This window comes from Bactrocera dorsalis, chromosome 5 (genome assembly GCF_023373825.1).
Source record: "Bactrocera dorsalis isolate Fly_Bdor chromosome 5, ASM2337382v1, whole genome shotgun sequence".
In the NCBI taxonomy this organism is placed as follows: Eukaryota; Metazoa; Arthropoda; class Insecta; order Diptera; family Tephritidae; genus Bactrocera; species Bactrocera dorsalis.
This window is the reverse complement of record NC_064307.1, coordinates 31,890,573-31,913,456: the sequence shown is the minus strand read 5'-3', so window position 1 is coordinate 31,913,456 and position 22,884 is coordinate 31,890,573. Positions and strand designations below refer to the sequence as shown.

General features: G+C 38.9%; 2 protein-coding genes and 1 long non-coding RNA gene across 3 annotated transcripts in view; 2 read left to right on the top strand and 1 right to left on the bottom strand.

Moving 5' to 3' along the window:
• LOC125778776 (uncharacterized) overlaps positions 1-22,884 on the top strand; it is a 210,504-nt gene that overhangs the window by 13,515 nt on the left and 174,105 nt on the right. The gene's annotated exons all lie outside the window — the stretch shown is intronic.
• Positions 5,405-6,461, top strand: LOC105224831 (cuticle protein 65). Its single transcript, XM_011203051.2, is given in 3 exon segments — positions 5,405-5,579; positions 5,657-5,703; positions 5,705-6,461. Coding segments are annotated over 3 exon segments (438 nt in total). The 5' UTR covers positions 5,405-5,567; the 3' UTR covers positions 6,084-6,461.
• LOC105224830 (cuticle protein 16.5) lies at positions 10,088-10,983 on the bottom strand. The gene is made up of 2 exons (XM_011203050.3): positions 10,851-10,983; positions 10,088-10,741 (listed from the first exon to the last, which is right to left on the bottom strand). The coding sequence occupies exons 1-2, from the start codon at positions 10,860-10,862 to the stop codon at positions 10,310-10,312; spliced, it is 444 nt and encodes a 147-aa protein (XP_011201352.2). The 5' UTR covers positions 10,863-10,983; the 3' UTR covers positions 10,088-10,309.

The window sequence follows — 22,884 nt, the reverse complement described above, 5'->3', positions numbered from 1 at the left end:
TAACATTTTGCATATTTAGTTTACTTGAGAACGCATGTTGATTGATTTTAGTATACTCGAAAAAATCTTGGATATAAAATAAAATTTGGTAAGCAAAACACCGTGAGCATTAAATTCTCACTTGACAATCGATAAAGATAGCAGATTATAACGCACTAGTCGATATATAGATGGCTCCACCAGGGGGCGCTAGATTCAAAAAGTCCTGTATACTTTGGAACGCACCTTGTAATTTAAGGAAGGCCATGCGTGGTTTAAAAATCTTTAGAAAGTGGACGTGGCTCCGACCCTAACATGACAGCCACTCCCCAATGTAATGTAATGTAATAATTCAACAATTAAATTCAGCAGAGACATTAAATTTTACATCCATGGTGACACCAGAAGCATCTACAGAAGCCAGTTTCAAAATTGTACGAGGGGCGTAGCACTCCCCACTTTTAGATGAAAGCACATGGCTCTAGATTTGAACCGAAATCGGTTGGAAACATTATCCTCGCATTCGTATATTGGTTACAAAATGGTTGAAATTTGACAATGACAATTTTTAGTTCCATCCGATTATTTCACTTTCCAGAATTTAAATCATGCACTAATGAATGTATTGGGATAAAACTTCTCACGAATGGGACCTCTGGGCCGTGCCATCTGATGACCAAAAATTATCCAAAAATTGTTCAATACATATATACACGCATATATTGGCAAGTATGTGACTTATCTCAATAAAATTGCGAGAGCAAGTTTTTCAATAACGGTTCATCCTTATGCCTTAAATAGATACTTGCCTAAGACCCCATAAAACTACGATTTCGTCGAACAAAGATGTTGAACTCTTTCACAGAATTTTTTTTTTAATAACGTTTGACACCACCTGAAGGTATTTCTTAGTCTTTTACCCTGGCAAGTTGCAAGAATATGAAACGTTCGGGTACTTAACCCTTCTTTATCTTTTTTTATTTAAGTACTTGTCATTATCTTTTTTTACTTTAACCCAAGTGACGTGGCCATTTAGCGAACCCGAAGCAAAAAAATCGCTATATTTGAATTGCAGGGTTTGTCCGGAAAGTAAGTAGAAGGACTGAGACGATTTAAAAAAAAATTCATTAACCAATCGTCAATCGTTCTTTAAAAACTTTCAAAATAGGCTCCTTCTGCGTCGATGCAGCGCTGTCAACGCGATTTCCAATCATTGAACGCGATACGGAAGGCATTCTCCGGGATAGCCTTGAGAGTCGAGGTGCATACTACTTGGATCCCTTCTGTTGCCTCAAAATGCTTTACTGTCATCGGGCTTTTCAGGCAAGGAAACAAAAAAATATCCGGAGGGGCCACATTCTTTCAGTCAAAACTTTTTCAGTAGATCAGATTGCCCTAACATTTAAATCGATTTTTCTACCCCACAAAAATTTCAATTTTGACATAAGCTACTTTTGCGTGCAAAATCGGGCATGAAATAAAATTTTAATGGAGTGACATATGTTTCTGATTGTGTATTTTTATGACCTTTCAAAAACCCAGATAACAACGTGTAGCCGGCTATCATGAAGCAATAAATTATCATTAGAACGATAACAATAAAATTTGCAGTGGAAAATTTCGAAAGCTTTTATCCCAAACACTTATGTATGTACACTCTCGGGAGTAGGTATTACATGTAACATGATAGGCCGGGCGATCGGTTTAAATCACAAAAATTGGTCACAGTTAACGGCAGGCGGCTCGTAGCACTTCCATGGCGCGGCTTGTGCATGCTGCGCCGGAGTGTGGCAAGCAGTATAATAGTGGCATGCCGCTACTTTTCTATTCCCCTATTTGCCTCCACGGCATTTTTGCTTCGCCTGTGCAAGAAAAGCGAAATTAAGGCGTCCAAATGTGGAAAACTCGAAATAATTCAGCGAAACTAGCTTAAAGATACAAACTAAATCATATTATACAACACCAGCTATAACAGCGTAGCGCATACCTCCGGCTGGCCAGGAGTTAGTGTCGGCTCACTGAACGACTGAACCACTGATCCGCTAAAAAGCAGAATGAAAGTGCAGCAGGCCGATAAATGAATAAGTACTTTTAAATGCACACTCGCATTTATACTGCCGGCAAATAAATGAAGTGAGACAACCGTAAAATGAAAAGGAGACCTCCCTATTCCCCAATTGTATTCGATTAACAACAACAAAACATTGCAAATCACAGCTGCACTAGCAACTGTTGCTGCGATTGGAGTGTTGTATATGCGTTGGATTGTTGCGAGTTTGGCAAGTTATCGTTGGCGCATGCGCGACATGCAATAATTCACAATTGTCTAAAAGGCGTTGCTGCGGCTGCGAACTCTCCGTGTCGCCTAATGCACCCGCTTTGCAAATGAGACAAATGACGAAAATTCGTTAGAAAAGGTAAACGAAGATTATGAATTACGACTGAATGTGCACACACATATCATCCATTGTCTGTCGAAATCACATATTGCTTTTATTAGTGTGGGAGTTGGGAAGGTTTATGTGATTTTGGGTGTGAAGCTCACTTTGCCAAACAAGTTGAATTCAAATTGGGCACACCAACGTCGTTTTGACCACTAACATTTTTCTTATTTTTTATAGGGACCTGAGATCTATGATTGTAGAAAAGCTATTATTTCGGTGGGTGGTGTAGTAATGTCACAATTTTCACATCGGATTTGTTTAAGCGTGGAGTAGCGTCCACGTAAGGTTCGGACGTCATCCAACAAACGTGCTGCTTCGACGGGGTCGGAGGCGTGCCAGATGTGAAGGGTTAGCTGAACATGCAAAGAGGTGATTAGAGCTATGCGGGGACTTGTTGCAAGGATATATTATATATTTCGGGGTCGATTCTGGATACGCAGAAGTTTAACCTGCTACTGGATCCAGAAGGAAGCTGCGCAAGGGTCACTCTAGATTCTCGCGGCAACTCGAGCTTGTCGTTAATGGGAGGTGGCTTGACTCCAAGTACGTCATTCACTGAGAAGGAGTTGACAAAAGTTGTAATGGCTCCACTTTAAATGGCACTCAGTGCACGTCTGAAGTTTGTAGCATCCGAAATCTGGTCGGCGTAATCGACTTGGTTTCGTAGGTTTCAGTAAGGGAACGACTTTTCCGATTTTTCACACATCGGGAGTTGGAAGAATGAGATCAGCATAGCGTAAGATATCGCCCTTCTAGATACTTCCAGCCGGGATGAAGAAAGCGTAAGAAGCTGCGATCACCTTGCGGAAATGACTTTCGTTAACGATTATGTCCCTTGGAATGGTTAGGGCGGAGAAGGTGCTATACGTAAATTCTATGAAGGCGACCCAGTAAGTTTTGTTAAAGTTAACGAAGGTTTTCCAAAAAAATAAGATTTCTCTATCAAAAAAATTATAGCCATGCTATACTACTTATCAGATCATCTCTAGGGATGGCAATATCAGACAAACCCATAATTCTGGTTGGTGCTTCGTTATTCATTGTGCAGAATATCACATCGTCTATCTGTTCCGCCATCTTCATTCCCCTACGATCATTTTATAGGCTGGAAAGCCAAACATCGTGATTCGCCTAGTACCAAACGGTTTTCATCACGAAGTGTCGCGTTTTTGGAGCGCAGCTATCCATCCCGTTCCCGGCTTATGAATTGATCTTACTCTGTAGGCCGTTGCAGTTGAATTGTTGTATTCTCTACAAATTTTCAATAATATACTATCGTCACAGATTTTTCGAAATTTTCGTCCAAATTTTACACCGGTTTATATAAAGACCTCTCATACCATCATGAGCGTAAAACTGAATCTCTTTGGCGAATTCATTTATTTATATTTATCATTTATTTTCACACTGTCGGTCATAGTTCTTATAGGAAAAGTTTCTTATTGTTGCTTTGGTGGTCTAGGAGATATGTGCATTAAACCTATTAGAGGGTAGAACCACGCCCACTTTTTTAAGTTATAGTTCGTAGACTCCTCTAGGTACTGAAATCTTCTGGACCAAATTAGAGCTTTATATCTTTTTTTAGTGCTTAGTTATGGCACTTTATATGTTTTCTTTAATGGGGTTTTGTGGGCGTGGCAGTGGTCCGATTACGCCCATCTACAAACTCCACATTTTTTTGCCAAGAACATGTGTAACAAAATCATTATCTCGATAAATAAGTTTTTACTTAAATTACAGCTTGCACAGACGGACGGACAGATAGACAGTCACCCACATTTCAACTCCTTTTGTCTTTCTGAACATTTTCCTATTTCTAGTTCGATTAGTTTTAGGTGATAGATACAATCGTTAAATGAATTTATTTTACAACATGTTGCAAGAAAAAATATGTGTAAAAATACCTTCGGTGTTATTCAGATTCCGAATTGTTCGACGCTAACCTGAAAATTCCTAAAACTTTACTGTAACGAATATTTATTGTAGGATGTAAAAGATAATTCCAGTCAATGCGGTGAATTTCACTAAAATCTTCACTTGAATTGCAGAAATTCAGAAAATTAAAGTAAAATACATTGTAGGTTCATATCCCTTAAATTGGTGCAGGAAAGCAAAGGGTGCACTAATCCATAAATTTGTGATTATTATGCACATAAATGATAACCGCCATTTATTGCAGTTGTTGCTGCGGCAATAAACAAGGCTGTTAAAGTGACGTAAAACACGCATTGCATTTTAAAGTCAAGTGGACCAACAACTGGGCCCCTCCTCCGCATTACTGGCCAAAGCAAGTGCCACATAATATTCGCGTGTCTAAGTCTATGTCTGTTTGTACATATTTGCCGGTCTGTGCGCTAGTTAGCCACTTGCTGGTTGCATTGGATGCTTCTATAAGTGCATTTGTTGGCCATGCGAAGGCAGCAACGTCTGTAGCGTGAAGCGTGAGGCTGGAAAAACATGTTACGGAGCAATGCGAAATGTATGTTTGTTGCGGATTTTGATATGATTTTCCGTGGAAATAGTTATTTCACTAATGTGGCGTGTAAACGATGAATCCGCCAACTCCACTGTCCGCCTTACACTAAACAATCAGTAGGTATATGTGGACCACACGATGGCCAGTGGACTCATTAAAAGGCACAAATGCAGAAATGTAACAAACGCATGAAATATGTGCCACACAGCAACTGCTCGTATGTAGGTCGATGCACGACTAAGCGCATTCACATTTGCCACATTTGCCACATTAACTGGACACTCATGCAACACTTTCCATTTTAATTGAAAATTTTTATAATTTTATACGAATAAGAGCAAATACATACGGACACATATGGACCAGACTTGTCACATATTTGATGGGGCGTCGCGCATTGCGTGCACCCATTTTGGGCAGACGATTGTCTAATAGCTTTCAACTAAATGATTTGTCGCCTATAAAACTGCTAAGCAGTCAACGGATGAATCACAGTGATCTGAAGTGATCAAAGCAAACTGGTACTAGTATCATACAGTTGGTCAATAGGCAATTAAATAAATTCGATATTTTTGTGAAATTATCAGTGTCCTGCTGTGCACTATCCATTAACTAAATAAATCATCAACCCACGTACGTTCGAAGCACTTACACTTACTACACGCAACATGTTCAAATCGGTAAGTAACCACACATACAAGCCTGTTTAAAAGCACAGTAATTCATTGCATTTGACGTCCATTTGAATGTTCCACAGTTGGTTCTCAGCTTGGCTCTGCTCGCTTGTGCACACAATGCGCTTGCAGGGCCACGACTATGGTCACTATGGAGGACATGGACTCTACGCCGGCTATGGCGGCTATGGCCACTATGGTGGTTATGGTGGTTATGGCCACTATGATCACGGCTATGCGGCACCCATCATTACCAAGACGATCGCAGCAGCGCCGGTGATTACGAAAATTCAGGCCGCACCCATCATCACGAAAACCATAGCGGCGCCAATTGTGACAAAGACCATCGCCGCCGCGCCTATATCAATTGGACACGGCTATGGCTATGGGCATGGTTATGGCTACGGACATGGCTATGGTTTGGGACATGGCTTGTATGGTGGTCATGGTTTCTACGGAGGGCATGGATACTATGGAGGACATGGTTATGGCTATGGACATGGCTGGTAAATGCAAAGTAAAGTGTTGTTGTGTGTGGTTTAAGTAAGCAGGTAAACGAAATTAACGGTACTGTGCTGGTTTGCCTGAAGGGTATTCACTGTGGAGTACGCATTAATGATATATAAATATATGTATGTATGCTGTTAAGACATGGCGTTGGTGGCCAAGCCTCATTTATTATACACTTATATTGTAATCTGAGCAGCACTAATTTAAAAGACTGCAAAATCTTGTATGTGTTTGTACTTAATTATCACTTTATTGCATATTTTAGTATGTGTACATTTATTGTTGTATTGATTACTTAATACTTGTCTATGTAATGCAAATGTCAAATGCCAAAAACCAAAATAAAATATGAATTATTATTCACCCAAAGTCACGTGTGAATTATATGTGAACCGAAAGTGTTCATTTTCTTGAGGAACTAGTAGTTGTATTACCAACTTGCTTAAAAGTATTTCAACATATATCGCTTTCGATTTGCATTCCATACAGAAAAAGTACATTTAAAGCTTACTAATTCGGTTGAAAAAATGACAATTCCACAAATTGACATTTATTAACTTTAATTCTTACTCAAAACATTAAAGAAAGCCCTTTGCTTTTTCGGCATAGTTGAAGCTAAACACCGGCCACCTCTTTGCTCGTCTTGTTTTAGATCTACTTTCTGCTCGAGATAGAATATCGACGCCTCATTAACGTCATATAGTCTCCTTCTCATTCCTAATCAATTCTTCAATTATTAAATTTATGCCAGTTATTTTGGCGATTAACTGGTCAAGTTTCGGCGAATCGATGACAGCGAAAAATGTGTACATAGTAACATGAAATACTTTTACTTCTAGAATGACGAAATCTTTTGTAATGGCAGCCAGAAGGATAATTAAAATCGCCAAAGCTATAGTACCTTTCACAGTTTTATACTTTGTTCAGTCAGTTTATATGTCAGCTATATGATATAGTTATCCGATCTAAGCAATATGTCCGACGACGCCTTAGATAATAGTCTGAGCCATTTTAAAAAGGGGTTACATGGGGTTACAGGTTTCAAAAATCGATTTTTTTATTGTCTTGCTTCAATACCTTTAGAATATTGTCCTAAATTTTCAAGTCCGAGTAATAGTTTCGAAGATATAGCTTTGAGAACTTGCGATCTTCAGGCTATCTAGGATAAGTGCGCCGTCTTTTTGAATTCGGTTGGCAAGATTTCTCAAGAACTACTCATTCGATCTTCATGAAAGGTTTTTTTTTTGGATTCGCAAAGTTTTACTGAAATTTTAATTTTTTTTGTTTTTCCTTCGTCCAAGTTCTAAGTATTCTTCTACTAAAACCACGCTCCTTTTTGCTTTCAAATTTGAAAATGTGATCTCCGGGCAATATTTTGAATGGAGTGTTATCGTCGCTTCGTAGCACGGGAGTCGACGTCCAGTAAACGTACTTAAACGGGTTGACGATAATTTTCCACATTAATTAACGGGTGATTTTTTGAGGTTAGGATTTTCATGCATTAGTATTTGACAGATCACGTGGGATTTCAGACATGGTGTCAAAGAGAAAGATGCTCAGTATGCTTTGACATTTCATCATGAATAGACTTACTAACGAGCAACGCTTGCAAATCATTGAATTTTATTACCAAAATCAGTGTTCGGTTCGAATATGTTTCGCGCTTTACGTCCGATTTATGGTCTACATAATCGACCAAGTGAGCAAAACAATTAATGCGATTGTGACCAAGTTTCGCACTCAGTTTACTTTATTGGACATTAAACCAACCACACGAATGCGTACAGTGCGTACAGAAGAGAATATTGCGTCTGTTTCTGAGAGTGTGGCTGAAGACCGTGAAATGTCGATTCGTCCCCGTACGCAGCAATTGGGTATGTGTTATTCGACCACAGGGAAGATTTAACGCAAAGATCTTGGTGTAAATCCGTATAATATACAGCTAGTTCAAGAACTTAAGCCGAACGATCTGCCACAACGTCGAATTTTCAGTGAATGGGCCCTAGAAAAGTTGGCAGAAAATCCGCTTTTTTATCGACAAATTTTGTTCAGCGATGAGGCTCATTTCTGGTTGAATGGCTACGTAAATAAGCAAAATTGCCGCATTTGGGGTGAAGAGCAACCAGAAGCCGTTCAAGAACTGCCCATGCATCCCGAAAAATGCACTGTTTGGTGTGGTTTGTACGCTGGTGGAATCATTTTTATTTTTTCAAAGATGCTGTTGGACGCAACGTTACGGTGAATGGCGATCGCTATCGTTCGATGCTAACAAACTTTTTGTTGCCAAAAATGGAAGAACTGAACTTGGTTGACATGTGGTTTCAACAAGATGGCGCTACATGCCACACAGCTCGCGATTCTATGGCCATTTTGAGGGAAAACTTCGGACAACAATTCATCTCAAGAAATGGACCCGCAAGTTGGCCACCAAGATCATGCGATTTAACGCCTTTAGACTATTTTTTGTGGGCTACGTCAAGTCTAAAGTCTACAGAAATAAGCCAGCAACTATTCCAGCTTTGGAAGACAACATTTCCGAAGAAATTCGGGCTATTCCGGCCGAAATGCTCGAAAAAGTTGCCCAAAATTGGACTTTCCGAATGGACCACCTAAGACGCAGCCGCGGTCAACATTTAAATGAAATTATCTTCAAAAAGTAAATGTCATGAACCAATCTAACGTTTCAAATAAAGAACCGATGAGATTTTGCAAATTTTATGCGTTTTTTTTTTTAAAAAGTTATCAAGCTCTTAAAAAATCACCCTTTATTTAACATAAGTACTTAAAAAACCTGTAAGGAACTGTTTGGGTGTAAGTGAAAATTTTAAACTTTCGCAATTCGCTAGAAAAAAGTTGTTTCCTATTTCAATAGCATATCTGACAGGTTGACCTATATTTTTCGTTAAGAATAGGAACTGGGGTCTTGGAAGCATGAATAGTTTTCATCTGATTTGGACAATTTTTGGTCATAAGATAGCATACCCCAAAGGGAGTAGCATCTTTTTTATCCGTATACATTGTTTAGCTTTTTATTTGTATACTGGAAAATTTAATAAAAGATGTAACTACAACTACAACTACAACAATACGTGGCCCCTACTACAACACGTGGCCCCTACTCCTCGGAGCTTTTTTTGTTTTCTTGCCTGAAAACGCCAATGAAAGGTAAGCATTTTGAGACGACAGAGGAGACCTCGGCTCTCAAGGCTATTCTGGAAAATGCTTTCTGTAACGCCTTCAATGCTTGAATTTGCGTTGGCAGCGCTGCATCGACAAAGAAGGAGCCTATTTTGAAAGTGTTTAAAGAATTGTAATGATTGGTTCAATAAATTCTTTTAATAGTCTCAGTCCTATTACATTCCGGACAAAGACTGTGTGAATGATTTCGTTGATATTTTCTCAAATCAGGTCAATCTTTGTTGTTTGGAAGTAAAAAGAGGAAGTACTTTTATTGATGTTTGCTTTCACCTTTGAATGTAAAAAATAATAATAAGATAACAACTATATGAGAATAGAGAATAGTGTTGACAACTTTCGCAATATTTATTGACTAAATACGCATACATATATGTATATATCATAAGATAATTCTAAATTTCATGAGAATATTTGCCTTCAATGAAATGCTTACAAATAACTTTTTATATTAATCCACTAGTTTTTTCAATCCATTTAATGATATTCTTATATTTTCTTATCTTTAAAGAATCGTAGTTGACTTAATCCTCAAATTGGCAGATTCTAAATCTGATAAATTTTTGAGCCTAGTTGTTGTTAGTATCACTTTAACTAATGTTAATGTTCATATCTATATTTTTAAAGCCCTTTTGTTTAAGTTTCGATTAATATGCAAATTTTTCGATGTCATTGATTTCACAATGGCCCAGAAAATATAATTGCAGCGATGTTAGCAATCCAGAACATTTTAGCACTCTTTCAGTGTCACGTGATAACCTAATCAATGTCCCTTAACGACAATTTCTCCAAATTATTAGCGAAATAAAAATCTTTAATATTTACACTAGGCATTTTAATATTTTTTTCTTTATTTTCAGCGGCAGAAATTTATACACAAACGATATCAATGCGTCTCTCAGCAAAGAAATAAGAAAAGAAGAAAATTACAACGATCTATATAACATATTTACATTTACAAAACGACCCTTCGCAGTAACACAGGAAATCCATTTCCTCTCGCCTTTCTACCATTCGTTAACAGTGCAGATTTACCAGCCATGACCCAAACCAATGCCATGACCCAAACCAATACCACTACCCAAGCCAATACCATGACCTAAACCATAACCCAAGGATGGAGCAGCGATCGAGGCGGTCGAGATGAGAGGTGCAGATGCTATTTTTGTTATTGCTGGAGCGGCATACGAGATGGCTGGTGCATGCGAAATAGCCGGAGCTAATGAGATGGCCGGAGCAGCAGCGATCTTGGTAATGGTCGGAGCGGCATAGGAAATCGATGGAGCAGCAAGTGCAGCATGGCCATATGAAATGGCTGGAGCGGCGGGTGCCAACGAAATGGCCGGTCCAGAATGGAGGCCACCCAAAAGAGAACCGCCCAAAAGAGCGCCACCATGCGCGCCACTCAAGTATCCTGGCGCAGCTACGGCGCTACCGACCAAAGCCAGAGCGACAATGACAACCTGTAAAGGATGTCGAAAAGAACAAACACACATGGATTTATGTAGATTTCACACATTTTCAAATATACACAATATTCCGATGATGTCTGAACTCGCGGCGAGTACTCACGTATTTGAACATGTTTGCTGATTTAAAATGTTTTATATGCGATTTCTCGACGAGCAAATGGCAACGTGCGCACAAAACGGATCGTAGCTTAAGAACGCGAAAGACAGTTTGATTCGGTGGTGGCGTCGAGCAAACGCTTTTATACTGTTCAAACAAATCTAATTTTTCAATGGAAATACACCGAAACTCAACTCTGCCGTCTAGTCGCTAAACACATTTAAATTGGGCGGGAAACGGAGTGGCAGCTGCAGTGTTGCAGCAATTGAGCGGCATACAGCGAACGCATATCTGAGCCGAAATTAAAGCCTAAGCCGCTGTTGAAGCTAACGCTGGATGTGGACGGACGACAAGCACTTTTACTTTTTTTTTGCAAGTCAAAGTGGACCACAGCCGCCTGACATGCCTGGCAAACATACACACACACACATATGTATTTCCTTACTGTTAGTGTTGTGAAAACAGTGTGACACAGTGGCCGGGGTTGAGCCACATGTGAGGCAACGGCCTGTCGTCGGCGTCATTTCGGCTCACTGTCATTCTGCCCCAGTCGTCGGCGCACAGCCTACGGTATTTGATAGCATTGCGCCTAACGGTGGTAGCCGGGAGTAATGGCGGACTCCTCCAATGTTGTTGCTGTTGTGACATGGAAAACACGGGCTGTTATTTTTCAATTTCATAATGTTCCTCTTTGTCCACGGCGACAGGTTGCAGGCGACTTTATGAACCGGCTACACCAAGAAGCGACCACTGGCGCTCAAAAAAGAGGTTTGTGTAGCTAGGCAATTAACCGGTCCTCAAGTGAGAATTGCCAACTGATTGGCTGCATTAAAAGTATAAGTAAAATTTTTGTGAAAATATGACTCATGTGATCGATTTTTCGTGTAATCAATAATGTTCGATTTCAACGATTTTGTATGCCTTTGTTTGTGCGTTGTTGTGTGCGCTTTAAATCAGTGAAAGGACCGCAAATGGTATTGTTGTTTGTTATTCGAAAGTACCACTGAACTATTTTGTGGTGAATTCCTCCATGTAAATATACAACTTTACCTTTCTACATACCATAAGTATAAATTTTAACGTACTCGAAAAAATACAACCAAACTTGAGTATTCCCTCTAAGTATATGACACCTAAAGTTTTGGCTGACATCTACAACAGATTGTGGTTGGAACTTTTCTTAAATCTCCTATTTCTTTTGTGATTGGTATGAAACAAAGTCACAAATTTAATGCTGTTAATGAAGTGCTGGGCTAGGTTAGGTTCGATAGTTGATCCAGAGATCACGCTTTGACTTCTTGGACTCCTCTATACAGTTCTTTGTGAAACCATGAAAACAGCACTCTTGTATTTGGTCTTGGAAGTCAACAAAGTTGCTTGTGGTCGATAAAAAATTTACTAAGGCAATTAATTTCTATTCCCTCCAGCTCAATGGGATATCTGTTTTCGCAAACGTTGGAAAAACAAGGAGCAAGAAATCTTCCTCTATACAGCTTCTTCAACTGGCTTCCGATAAGATTTTCAAAACATTACTGCACGAACTCCGACAGGACAGTGGCCTGTTAGAACGTCACTAGGGAGAGGTTAGTGTTGCTGAAGGCAATGAACTCACGTTCCCTTACGATCGAACTTATGTAGAACATCACTAGGTCGAACTTAGGTCAAAAGCTATCCACTTGTAGGACAGACATGAAAAGAGGAGCCCCGATCCGTTTCTATTCTAGTGAGAGTGGAGCTAGGGTGCCTTTCCTTGCCAGCTCGTCAGTTTTACATTTACTTGAGACTCCTCTGTGATCTGTGGCTCGCTGCCATTGATAACGAGGTTAGGCATTTTTAACCAGCTCTGAACGGTTTGTGAGTACAAGGTTAGAATCGCCGCCTTATTATCAGAAAGGGTAGCATTCATAAAGAAACTCACTGCCCCTCTCCTTCAACGGTTTCGACCCAGCTATAGCAGGTATGTGGGCGGAGAAAAAGCCATCAGAGTTACGTTTGGCGACTACATGATCCAAAATATGCGATATGAACTTAAAGCATGGACGGAAGGAAATCCAGATTCGCGGTCATACACTTTCCTACGATATCTATAAGCACTATATGCAAACTAGTGTTAATGGTAAGAGTGGACCTTAGTGCACCACGCATGATGATAAACGCCGTTCCTTGAACGCTCGTGGTTTAAATGGAAAAGTTTCAGGAACAAATACGTTTCTGGGAACTAAAAAATAATTCTTGTTTTCAATAAATGGCTTCCTAACTGTATGAAAAAATGTATTCATGCAGTCCCATTCTATTTGACTAAAATTAATATGACAGATCTTTTAAGATTGGCTCAAAATTTAAATATTTACCTCGAGAGGTGTACGAAGGAGGAAGGTGGGTAAAAAATTATTAGAAGTTACACAATTTTGATGATTAAAGACTTATTATTCATACTTTTTAGTAGCCGGATAACGTTTTTACGTACAGTAGTGTTTAAGCTGTCTGAAAACGAGTTCCGATTTCCATTTTCATTGTAAGATGGGCAGCGGTAGTTGTAATGAAGAAGACGTCACCAATATTGGAATCGGTTTCTTATAAAGGTGAGAGCAAAGTTACTAAACTTTCAGTCCAATAGTTACAATCACATTCCTCAACAACGTTGTGAAAGTGTCTATCGAACGCTTACGGTTGGAATTTGCAACGATCTTCACAAATAAGAGGGTTAGATTATACTGGCTGGCTGCAAAGCCATACATGGACCTATTAATCCTTTGTAATGCCTTACATAGATCTGCTGGATCTTTGTCATGATAGATGACAGTTCAGTTCGAGCTGAAGTTTATGCTTTTTCCGGAGTTCGAAAGAGTCGTCATAACTAATTCTCATACTTAATCCAGTTCCTGGAACTGCTCAGCTGATAAATATTTCAGACGAGTTCTAGATCAGGCTGGTTAAAAGCAGAAATGTACTCCAGCGTCTATCTCATGCCTACTTCTCTACCATGTTTGCATGTGTCTTCGTTTCTAATGCTCATCCGGCTCGCATGTTTTACCAGTTAGTTGTGACCTGTCACTGGACCAACAAGCATCCCACAGTCTTTTCGAGACTGTATGCATGTTTTCCTTTGGACCCCTTTCGGTTGATCCTTCATGTTTTTAAAGCATTCCTGGAATAACACCTACTCTCGCTATTATGGATATTCTTTGTCGTAATACGATGGGAGATGATTGCCTTAATTGGTATTTGGCCTTTGACGTTTATATTGACGTCCTGTAGGTATGCAGTTTTCAGCGTTGTTAGCATTTTCACCATATTTTCTAACCATAGCCATAAAGGCTTCAGCCTGGAACATACAGCAGTATTTCGGAAAGTGGAAAGGTTGCCTGATAGCCAACTCTGAGCAATAGATTCTATCGCCCACTCCATCAGCCATTTTTAACACATCTTTGTAGATGGTGCAAATTCTATCCCATTTAAATTTGAATTGATACTTTGTCACCCAGATGAAATGGGTGGTTTTTTGATATATTTGAACCACCAACTTCCTTTTTATTGAGCTATGCCCGAACGTTCTTGTGAAAAATTCACCTAAGCCTGCCAATCTTGGATGTGATTTTGCTGTTGAGCAATGCAATACCGATTAATAGTAGGTTGAGTAACGTCTCTAGTACAGCAGCTATGCAGAAATTTTGCTGACATCAGAATTAGTAAATAAACCAATCGCTCGGAGGCAGCTGGCGACACCGTTCAGCTACTTGGGGCGAGTGTTAATGGTGGACAGACCAAAAATCTCCTAGTTTTAGGCAAAAGAGAGCTTAATAACGTTATAGGTTTCTTCAAAAGGCAACTACCCTTAAGATCCTTAATGGCGAAAGTGGATTCGGCGGAATGCAGAGCATGAGCGGAGTGTGATGAGACGCTGGAACATTATCTATGGGAATGCCCAGCCTTCAACCGGAAAAGAAGGGACATATTTCACTGCTGCCAATACGCCAACTTAAGAGACATTGAGCTGGGAAAGAATCAGGCTTTTTCCCAAATCCATGGAGTTGCTGAATAAGGCTTCAATTGGTTACCATCCGTCAGATCAAAGTGCATAATGGGGAGAGTGCAGCCGGATCTGATCCCATTTTTATATTTTTTCAAGAGTTAAGTATACTGAATTGAATAAATTTGAGGTGCTAATAAATTACTCTGCGCAGGCAAAAAGGCGAATAAAAGGGTCTACATAGACCAGGACATTCAAGTTAAATTCATTACAAACCCAAACAAATCTAAATAAGTATTTCAAGTGCTTTCAGGTTCTACACATACATATTCATCAATAGTGTCTCGTATTAAGCCCGCTTAAGGGGCAAACATAATTGACCTCTTGCCCGAAGTTTTATGTGTGAACAACACTTGTTTTACACATGTTGTACTGCTACTAGTCAAATTAGTTTTTATTAAATTTGTTGCACAGTCAGCGATTATGGCAACAAACACCGTGCACTCCTTTATAATGAGCTTTGACACACCCTAATGGGCGGCAACTTTACCGTCGTCTACGACTGCAGTCAAGCAGTCGCAGAGATCACGGTACATGAATGAAGAAGTCTGGCGGTATGTTGCACTAAAAGAGCGATGGTGGCAACTACTGCATTTCCAGCGCATTGCAACAATTGCCGCCATCGTTACTGCCACATTTGCTCCGGGCGTAGTGCGTGGTGCAAATTTAATGCAATTTCGGCAAAGAGCTGACATCATAGCCTGATAAATGCAATGCAATCCAATGACTTTTATGCAATCAGCTGCAATACATGCGCCGAGTAATAGTTCAATTTGATCGGCTGTAAAAGATTATAGCTCCGCTCACACGCACACACAATCGCTCATACTTACTGCAGCATGTAGAAACATAGCTAACGATTGTCTTTGTAAGCTATTATACTTGCATATTGCAATTTACATAGGTATATGGTACATACTCGTACATATATACATATGTATGTATACTCGTATACGATGCCTGCGAACTGCTTTGCAATTGATTTTCATCAATGAAAAAAATACTGGGTTCATTTTAATGTATTCCAATTCCTATTGAGCGATGCTATTATTATTAACGAGCAAACGTTTAAGTGCGTTCTTAAAATTGTGAGGCAGGTGTGTCGTACGAGACAAGAAAGAATCAAAGACAAGACACTTTACATACACATAGACATCTGTACATCAATAATGCAAATGCTTGATTTGCTATTAAACTTGATATTTTAATTAATATTATACTATTTATTTGATGCCGTACGCAACCTCATAAAAATAAATTATTAAATTCAATCGAGAAGTTGACACTGTGCCTCCACTGCTAAAAAAAATAGGAGAATATTTTCAGAGTGTCGATGATACAGTTTATCTTCGTTTAAACACATGTCTACAAGTCTAGAAATGTAACCAATGCATTTGGTAGAGAATAATTAGTCTTTAGTATTGCTCATCGGAAGCTATAATAATTTCCCATCTCTCTGACAATTCGTGGACTTCATCCCAAAAGAATTACGCCAGCTTTGTGGCCACGAATGAATCAATCCAATTTCGATGTCCTGTTGTGATGTGAACCGTATTCCAGTGACAGCATTCTGCTGTTTCAATACAGTTTTAAATTTTTTTAGTTTAGCAACCGCTAGATTTAATTTACTATTAGATTTTAGTTTCATCTTGTTTTAGAGCATCTTAGTACAGCACAACCTTATGATCTCATCAAGTACAAGGCAATACATTGACGTCGTGGATATTCAGCTTTGCCTTTTATTTGGCCAGATTTTCCGTATGATATTTTGGGATTAGAATTATCGGAATGGGTCCACTTTTCATCACCAATCACAATCTGAAGTAAAAAGGACTTCTAATAGTAGCTTTCAACCAGCATTTCTAACGCACAAAATCGTCTTTAAACGCAGCTTCACTAGGAACCTTCTCTAATCTCTAATCATACTTTAAATTCTGAATAAGTGAAGATGTGTGATATGTGAACATATTTTCCTAAATATAATCCGGTTTTATGCTGAATTTGAATGAATTCGATATATACCATGATCTTCAATTACAACACCCAAATTTTCCGGAAGAAATCCAGATGAAAGCTTACAACCCTAAGCTTTATATGACATTAAAGTTTCATTTATCATGGCTTTGTTATTATTTTACGATTAATGGTTTCCTAAAAAATCTTGGTCAATGCTCACAAAAAGTGTCCAGTTTTTTTAAAAAGATTCAGGATGGTGAAAGCGGATGAGAGTGCTTTTGGTTGCGACTGCAGCTGAGTAGCGATATTCGTCTGTGCTGGCAGCTCAATTTAAAATAGTATGATGAATGGCTCAATCGAAGCCGTCGATGCAACTCGCTAATGCCAACTCGGTAATGCGATGGGACAACCTCACTGATGCGGGGTGTTTGTTGCAGAAAGTTTTGAGATCATTTTGAGATGTAGCAGAAGGATAATCCATCGCGTTTTCGAAAGTTTGATGCTTTTCAAGTTGGTAGTTATCCTCGGAGCCGCAGAACTTCTAATGCAAAGCTTGGCCGTTGCGTGCGTCGACGCCGATAGTTACCTTGTTCAAACATATCATTGGCCGATGCGTCAAGCATCCAATAACTACCTTTACCGGAGTTGTCACTATCATCAATTGCATTTTTATCACGTGGAACCTTCACGATTTGGTATGGAATTTTGTTTGTTTTCCCGGTAGTAAGGAAATCTCATGGGAGTTGTCCATCCCCTTTTGTTAATGGCGAAAACATCAAAACAGTTATAGAAACAGTGCTTGAAAATCTTTGTGTAATAACCGAGGATCTTATGGATCGGTTACGTGGTCTTACTTGGTCGAGTAGATAGAGGATTGACAGCGAAGGTGAGGATCCTGCATTCATCAAATATATTATTACTGTTGACGAGATGTGCATTTATGAATATGACATTGAAACTGTCCAACAATCCAACGAATGGCGCTTCAAAAATGAGGGGAAACCAAAAAAATCAAAATTTTCTGAAAGCACTGAAGGCCATCTCAAACGAGGCTTATAGCAACTGAAAGGCAAAATGGATTAGGCGTCGGCATTCTTATAATAGACTCTAACTTTTTCGAAAGGACTTGATAACTAGGATTCCATACCATAGAAGCATACTCCAGTTTCTCAGAACAATTGAAGAATCAATTCGCATCAGCTGATCCTTCTTTATGGTGGCGCACTATGAATGACAATAAACTCTGTAAAACAAATTTTCACCTACATTAGTGCAAAGGAATAAAGGAATTTACACTCGGGAGGATTCTTTTTTTTTCAAATCGTTAAATATTGTCGATCAGTTTGTACCATGGGTTTTGCGAGCACCAGAACTTCATGCGCACTATACTTACTTTCTGACAGAGTAGAGGTGCGTAAGGCACCCTTCAAGTAAGTGTGCATATTTTTATATGTATGTGTAAGCTTACTCATTAAGTTTAATTTCTGACTCAAAAGCATAATCTCTCGTTTTGAATGTTAAACGTGTGTATGTTCATAGGTATCTCACGTTATCAAATTGTCTAGGAGCATACTTATGCCTGCCTGTTTAGCTGGAACTCCGTAGGCTGGCATATACAAAGTATCAATTAACAAACTCCACCTTCTTTTTAATTACAGCCGCCGGGCAGTCACGATAAATGTTGTTAGCAACAGAATTTTACTGGCAGAAAAAAATTTTGCAATGCCAAATGTACTTCAATATACTTGTATGAAGGTGCTCAGGTGCGTAAATGTTTGAGCGACTTTTTACTTGTGACAGGCTTAAGCACTAAAACGTTGTACTTGATTCAAATTCATAACGCAAATTGAGCAAAAAGGCAAATTGCTGACATGGAAAGTTACAATTTATTTAATCACTCTAGTTTAAGAGTTGCGACAAGTGCTCGGGGCTGGTGCACCCAGTAAATGCGCCTATGGGCAATATGAACGCACGAATATATGTATGGGTATATGTGGGTATGTATGTAGCTATAAAAATTAAGTATAGCGAGTATGATGAAAAGGTTAAGCAATACTCTTAATTGCAGCAAAGAAACATAGGTACACCTTCATGAAAACAAAGAAGTCGACAAGCCTATGTTGTCTTAACATCACTATATCTCTGTCAGACTCAAATTAATGGGATATTACGGAGTCTTTCGTCAGCCGTTGAATAAGACGTTAATTTGCAGCAATTCATTAGGCCAAGCGCAATAATAGTAACAGAAACTAATTCAAATCTAGCCGAAGGACAGATGTAAGATAAATGATACGAAATTTTAAATAACAAAAATAAATATCGATATCAGTGTTAGATATAAAGAGTGATTCTCTCTGACTTTTCGAGTTGGTGGTTGACAGCAATCATTACACTGGAAAGGAAAATGAGATGTCCTTATGAAACTTGGCACAGGTATCCGTTGGAATCCAGGGTGGGTTGGTCGTAATTGACCACAGTCACATCCACAAAACGCCATTAAACGAAGTAAGGGCATCTGTAGGATAACACAATTCAAAAAGTAGGGAGGCCTCGCCTCCTAAATGTTTTAATGTAATTATCTTCCCAGCCACTGAAACACACTGATAAGATGGGCGAAATAGCATGACAACCACGCCTACTTCTCATATTACATACCTTTAAATTACTTCTGATTCTTAACTTTACAGTATCCGAATCAAAGTCAGAATAAAAATTTTATTGATTTTCAATAACGTTTCCTTGTACGAGTATTTTCCCTATGTGCTGCCGGCAATCGACTTTAGGATTTTGTAGAGACTCTATGTTTGGCAATAATCGCATACAATAGTCAATCAATAATAATGTGAATATGGTCGCTGTGGAGTGTTAGGATTATTGCAGCGAAGAACCGAGAAAGGTCGAAGAGATAGCAGTTTACTTTTGAGCACATGTTATCGATACCATTTGCCGACGTCATTATCGCGCAATCATCATCGTATGCTACAGATGACAGAAATTCGCTCTGCTGGTTGAGGGAATTTCGATATGTAGAAATTAAACAGCAACGAGAGAGGCCACAACTTGTGGAATTCCCTTTATAATTCTTCACAATTTTGAATTTTTACCTCTAAACAGTACTTATGGTTGCCGACAGCTCAATGTAGTTCTTAGTCCACCTCTTTAACACTGGAGGGGTTCCAGATAGTGTTGTGTGGTTGACTGTGCCCAAGGCTTTTGACAAGTCTAAATGTGGCGGTGCTGTACACTTTACGGAAGCCAAGCTGGTGGTCTGCTAGACTCAATTGGAGGTCTAGTAGGCCTTCGAGCTTTTACCTCCTTATTCGACTCAAATTTTTGATCGCCGAGTAGATTTTTGCAATTTTTATTTTTCATATAAAGAAATTTTTTTTTTAGAAACCAACTTCGAATTAACCTCATAATTTGACATAGCAGAGTCCAGTTACCACTCCACATCCTCCAGATAGTTGGTATAGATCACACCTTTCAAATCCCAGAATACCGTGGCCATCACCGACTTTCCGACTGATACAACAGTCTACGCCTCCTTCGCTGATTGATGTTATATTCTTTGACTGTTCCTTAAAATTGAATTTTTTATAGATTATAAGATATTTTTTATGTTCGTTTGAAGTTTATTATCTTTATACCGCTTCTATCGGTCAATATGAAAGAAATCATTTTCTGATAACCTCTTGCCTCAAACAGATGAAATAGAGCAACACTTTCCCTAGTTTAATATGAAGTCATACCAACACCTGAAGGTATTTGCCCATTTTTGACTCTGAAAAAGAACTCTCCAGCACTTGACTTATCGAAGACAACTAATATATGTTTATCTTCACACTGAATAAGACCACGAAGAAAATGAGTCTGGTTGAATATGATGACAAGACCAAATATCTCCTGTCGTCAAACAAACAGTCGTCGCACTCGCAACTTGGCACCCACGTCACTGTTGATAGTCAAAACTTCGAAGTCGTGGATAATGTCGTCTATCTTGGACCAACACCAACAACAATGTCAGCCTCGCAATCCAACTCAGAATTACTTTTGCTAACAGGTTCTACTTCGGACTGAGTAGGCAATTGAGAAGTAAAGTCCTCTCTTGACGAACAAAGGTGAAATTTTACAAATAACTCATCATCCCCGTCCTGCCATATGGTGCAGAGGAATGGACGATGACAACGTTACGAGTTTTCGAGAGAAAGGTTCTGCGAAGGACTTATGGTCTTTTGCGCTTTGACTTTTAGTTCAATGGACGGCGCCTACGCTGTCTAGGTCATGTCGTTCTAATGGATGAAAACACTCCACCTCTAAAAATTTGCGATACAGTACCCGCCGGGGGAAGGGAAGAGGAAGACCTCCATTCCGTTGGAAAGATCTGGTTAAGCAAGATTTGGTTACACTTGAAATTTCCAATTGGCTCCAAACAGCGAAAAGAAAGACTGACTGGCAAGTGGTTGTAAACTGCCTCGATATCTAATCATCTCGTTTGCACATCATTTTACTGAACACAGAGGCAATATCTATAATTACTTACTTTCGTTTGCATCTATTAATACTTAAAATTGCTTACTAAGTTAATTTCCACGCTTTAATGTGTATATTTATTCACGAAATTCCACCAGTTCCATGCCTATGTTGCTACACGACACGCTTATTTTACAATTTTGCTCCATACCAATTTCATGTTTATTGCACCCCACAGATTTTTCGTACTCATGTGCGAACCCATGTTTTGTGTGTGCGACATGAGGTGAGCAAGCAATGTGAATACAATTTTATCCAAAACCATTCATAACCCATAAAATACTTCGTCGTCTTATACCCCGGCTTGACTTGCCATTTATAACCCGAAGAATTAGCGGAATATCCGTCAAAGTGCCGTGAGCTACCAAATCAACACCAACAGTTTGGGCAGCCAATCAAGCTGTTACTTGTCAAGTGAAAATTTCAACGTGGAGTTGCAGTTTTTACAACAGCCATAAAAAATACAACAACAACAGTTGCGGGAGCAGTAGCAAATTGCTGCAAATTTTAATTGTAGCTTGCAAAGCCTCGAGCGTGTTCAAGAATTATTCATATTAAAACTAAACCTGTGAGAAATACGAAAGCTCAAAACAACGAAAAAGGAATATGTAGAAGGACGTTTTCAAAGTAGCTAGGAAGAACTCTGGAATTAAAGGTTTGGAAACAGACATACTTTTCAAGTAGTATCTTGATTAAGATACCATTTCTGATTTTTTCCATGGCACGAGCTCTTAGGATCACCGTTGTCTGTAGAGAGTCTTGGGATAGCTGATTTCGAAGATCAGTCCAGTATCGGACTTTTGTATCATAATGTTTAATAAAGCTGAACACAGAAATTCCACGCAAAATAATGTCTATAGATTGTCCTAACCCTAAACTAGGCGTTTGTATCCATTTTGACCTGATCAGTTAAAAATCTCTTTCCACCGTCTTATCTTTGGATCTTGGTAAGCAAAACTATATATCAACCGTTTTGGTACAACGCAAAGCTTGTGAAGCTCTCTGTCCACAATATCAGACCTTATTTCAGAGTCTAATGTTCCGTATTAACAATCCAAATAAAAGGAAGGTCAATAATCTTTGTGATCTTTGTTCGGAAACAAGGTAGTAAAAGGTCTTATATCTTAATCAAGACTTAACTGGATTTGTCAAAGCTTAGCTTTTAAAAATGCCAAGTTAAGAGTATTGGGCTGGACAAACATCTGGGTTACATGTTTCAGAATTTTGCACACTTTTCTCACCAAGAAATTTTTTGTTTATCGGAACCGTCGATATCGGTATTGAACTATTACAAACTGACCGATGTAAATCAAGTTTTTTATAGTAACATTTTCTTTTGACGATAAATCTTTACGGAATTTGAAATGGATTATTATCTAAGACCATAACACAATCTCGGAAGAAATTGTTCAGTTCGGATAACTATTGAATATAGCTGCTCTACAAACTGAATGATCGAAATCCAGTGATTAAAAAGAAAAAAATTTCATTTACCAGGATTTCTACATAAAATTTGGAATT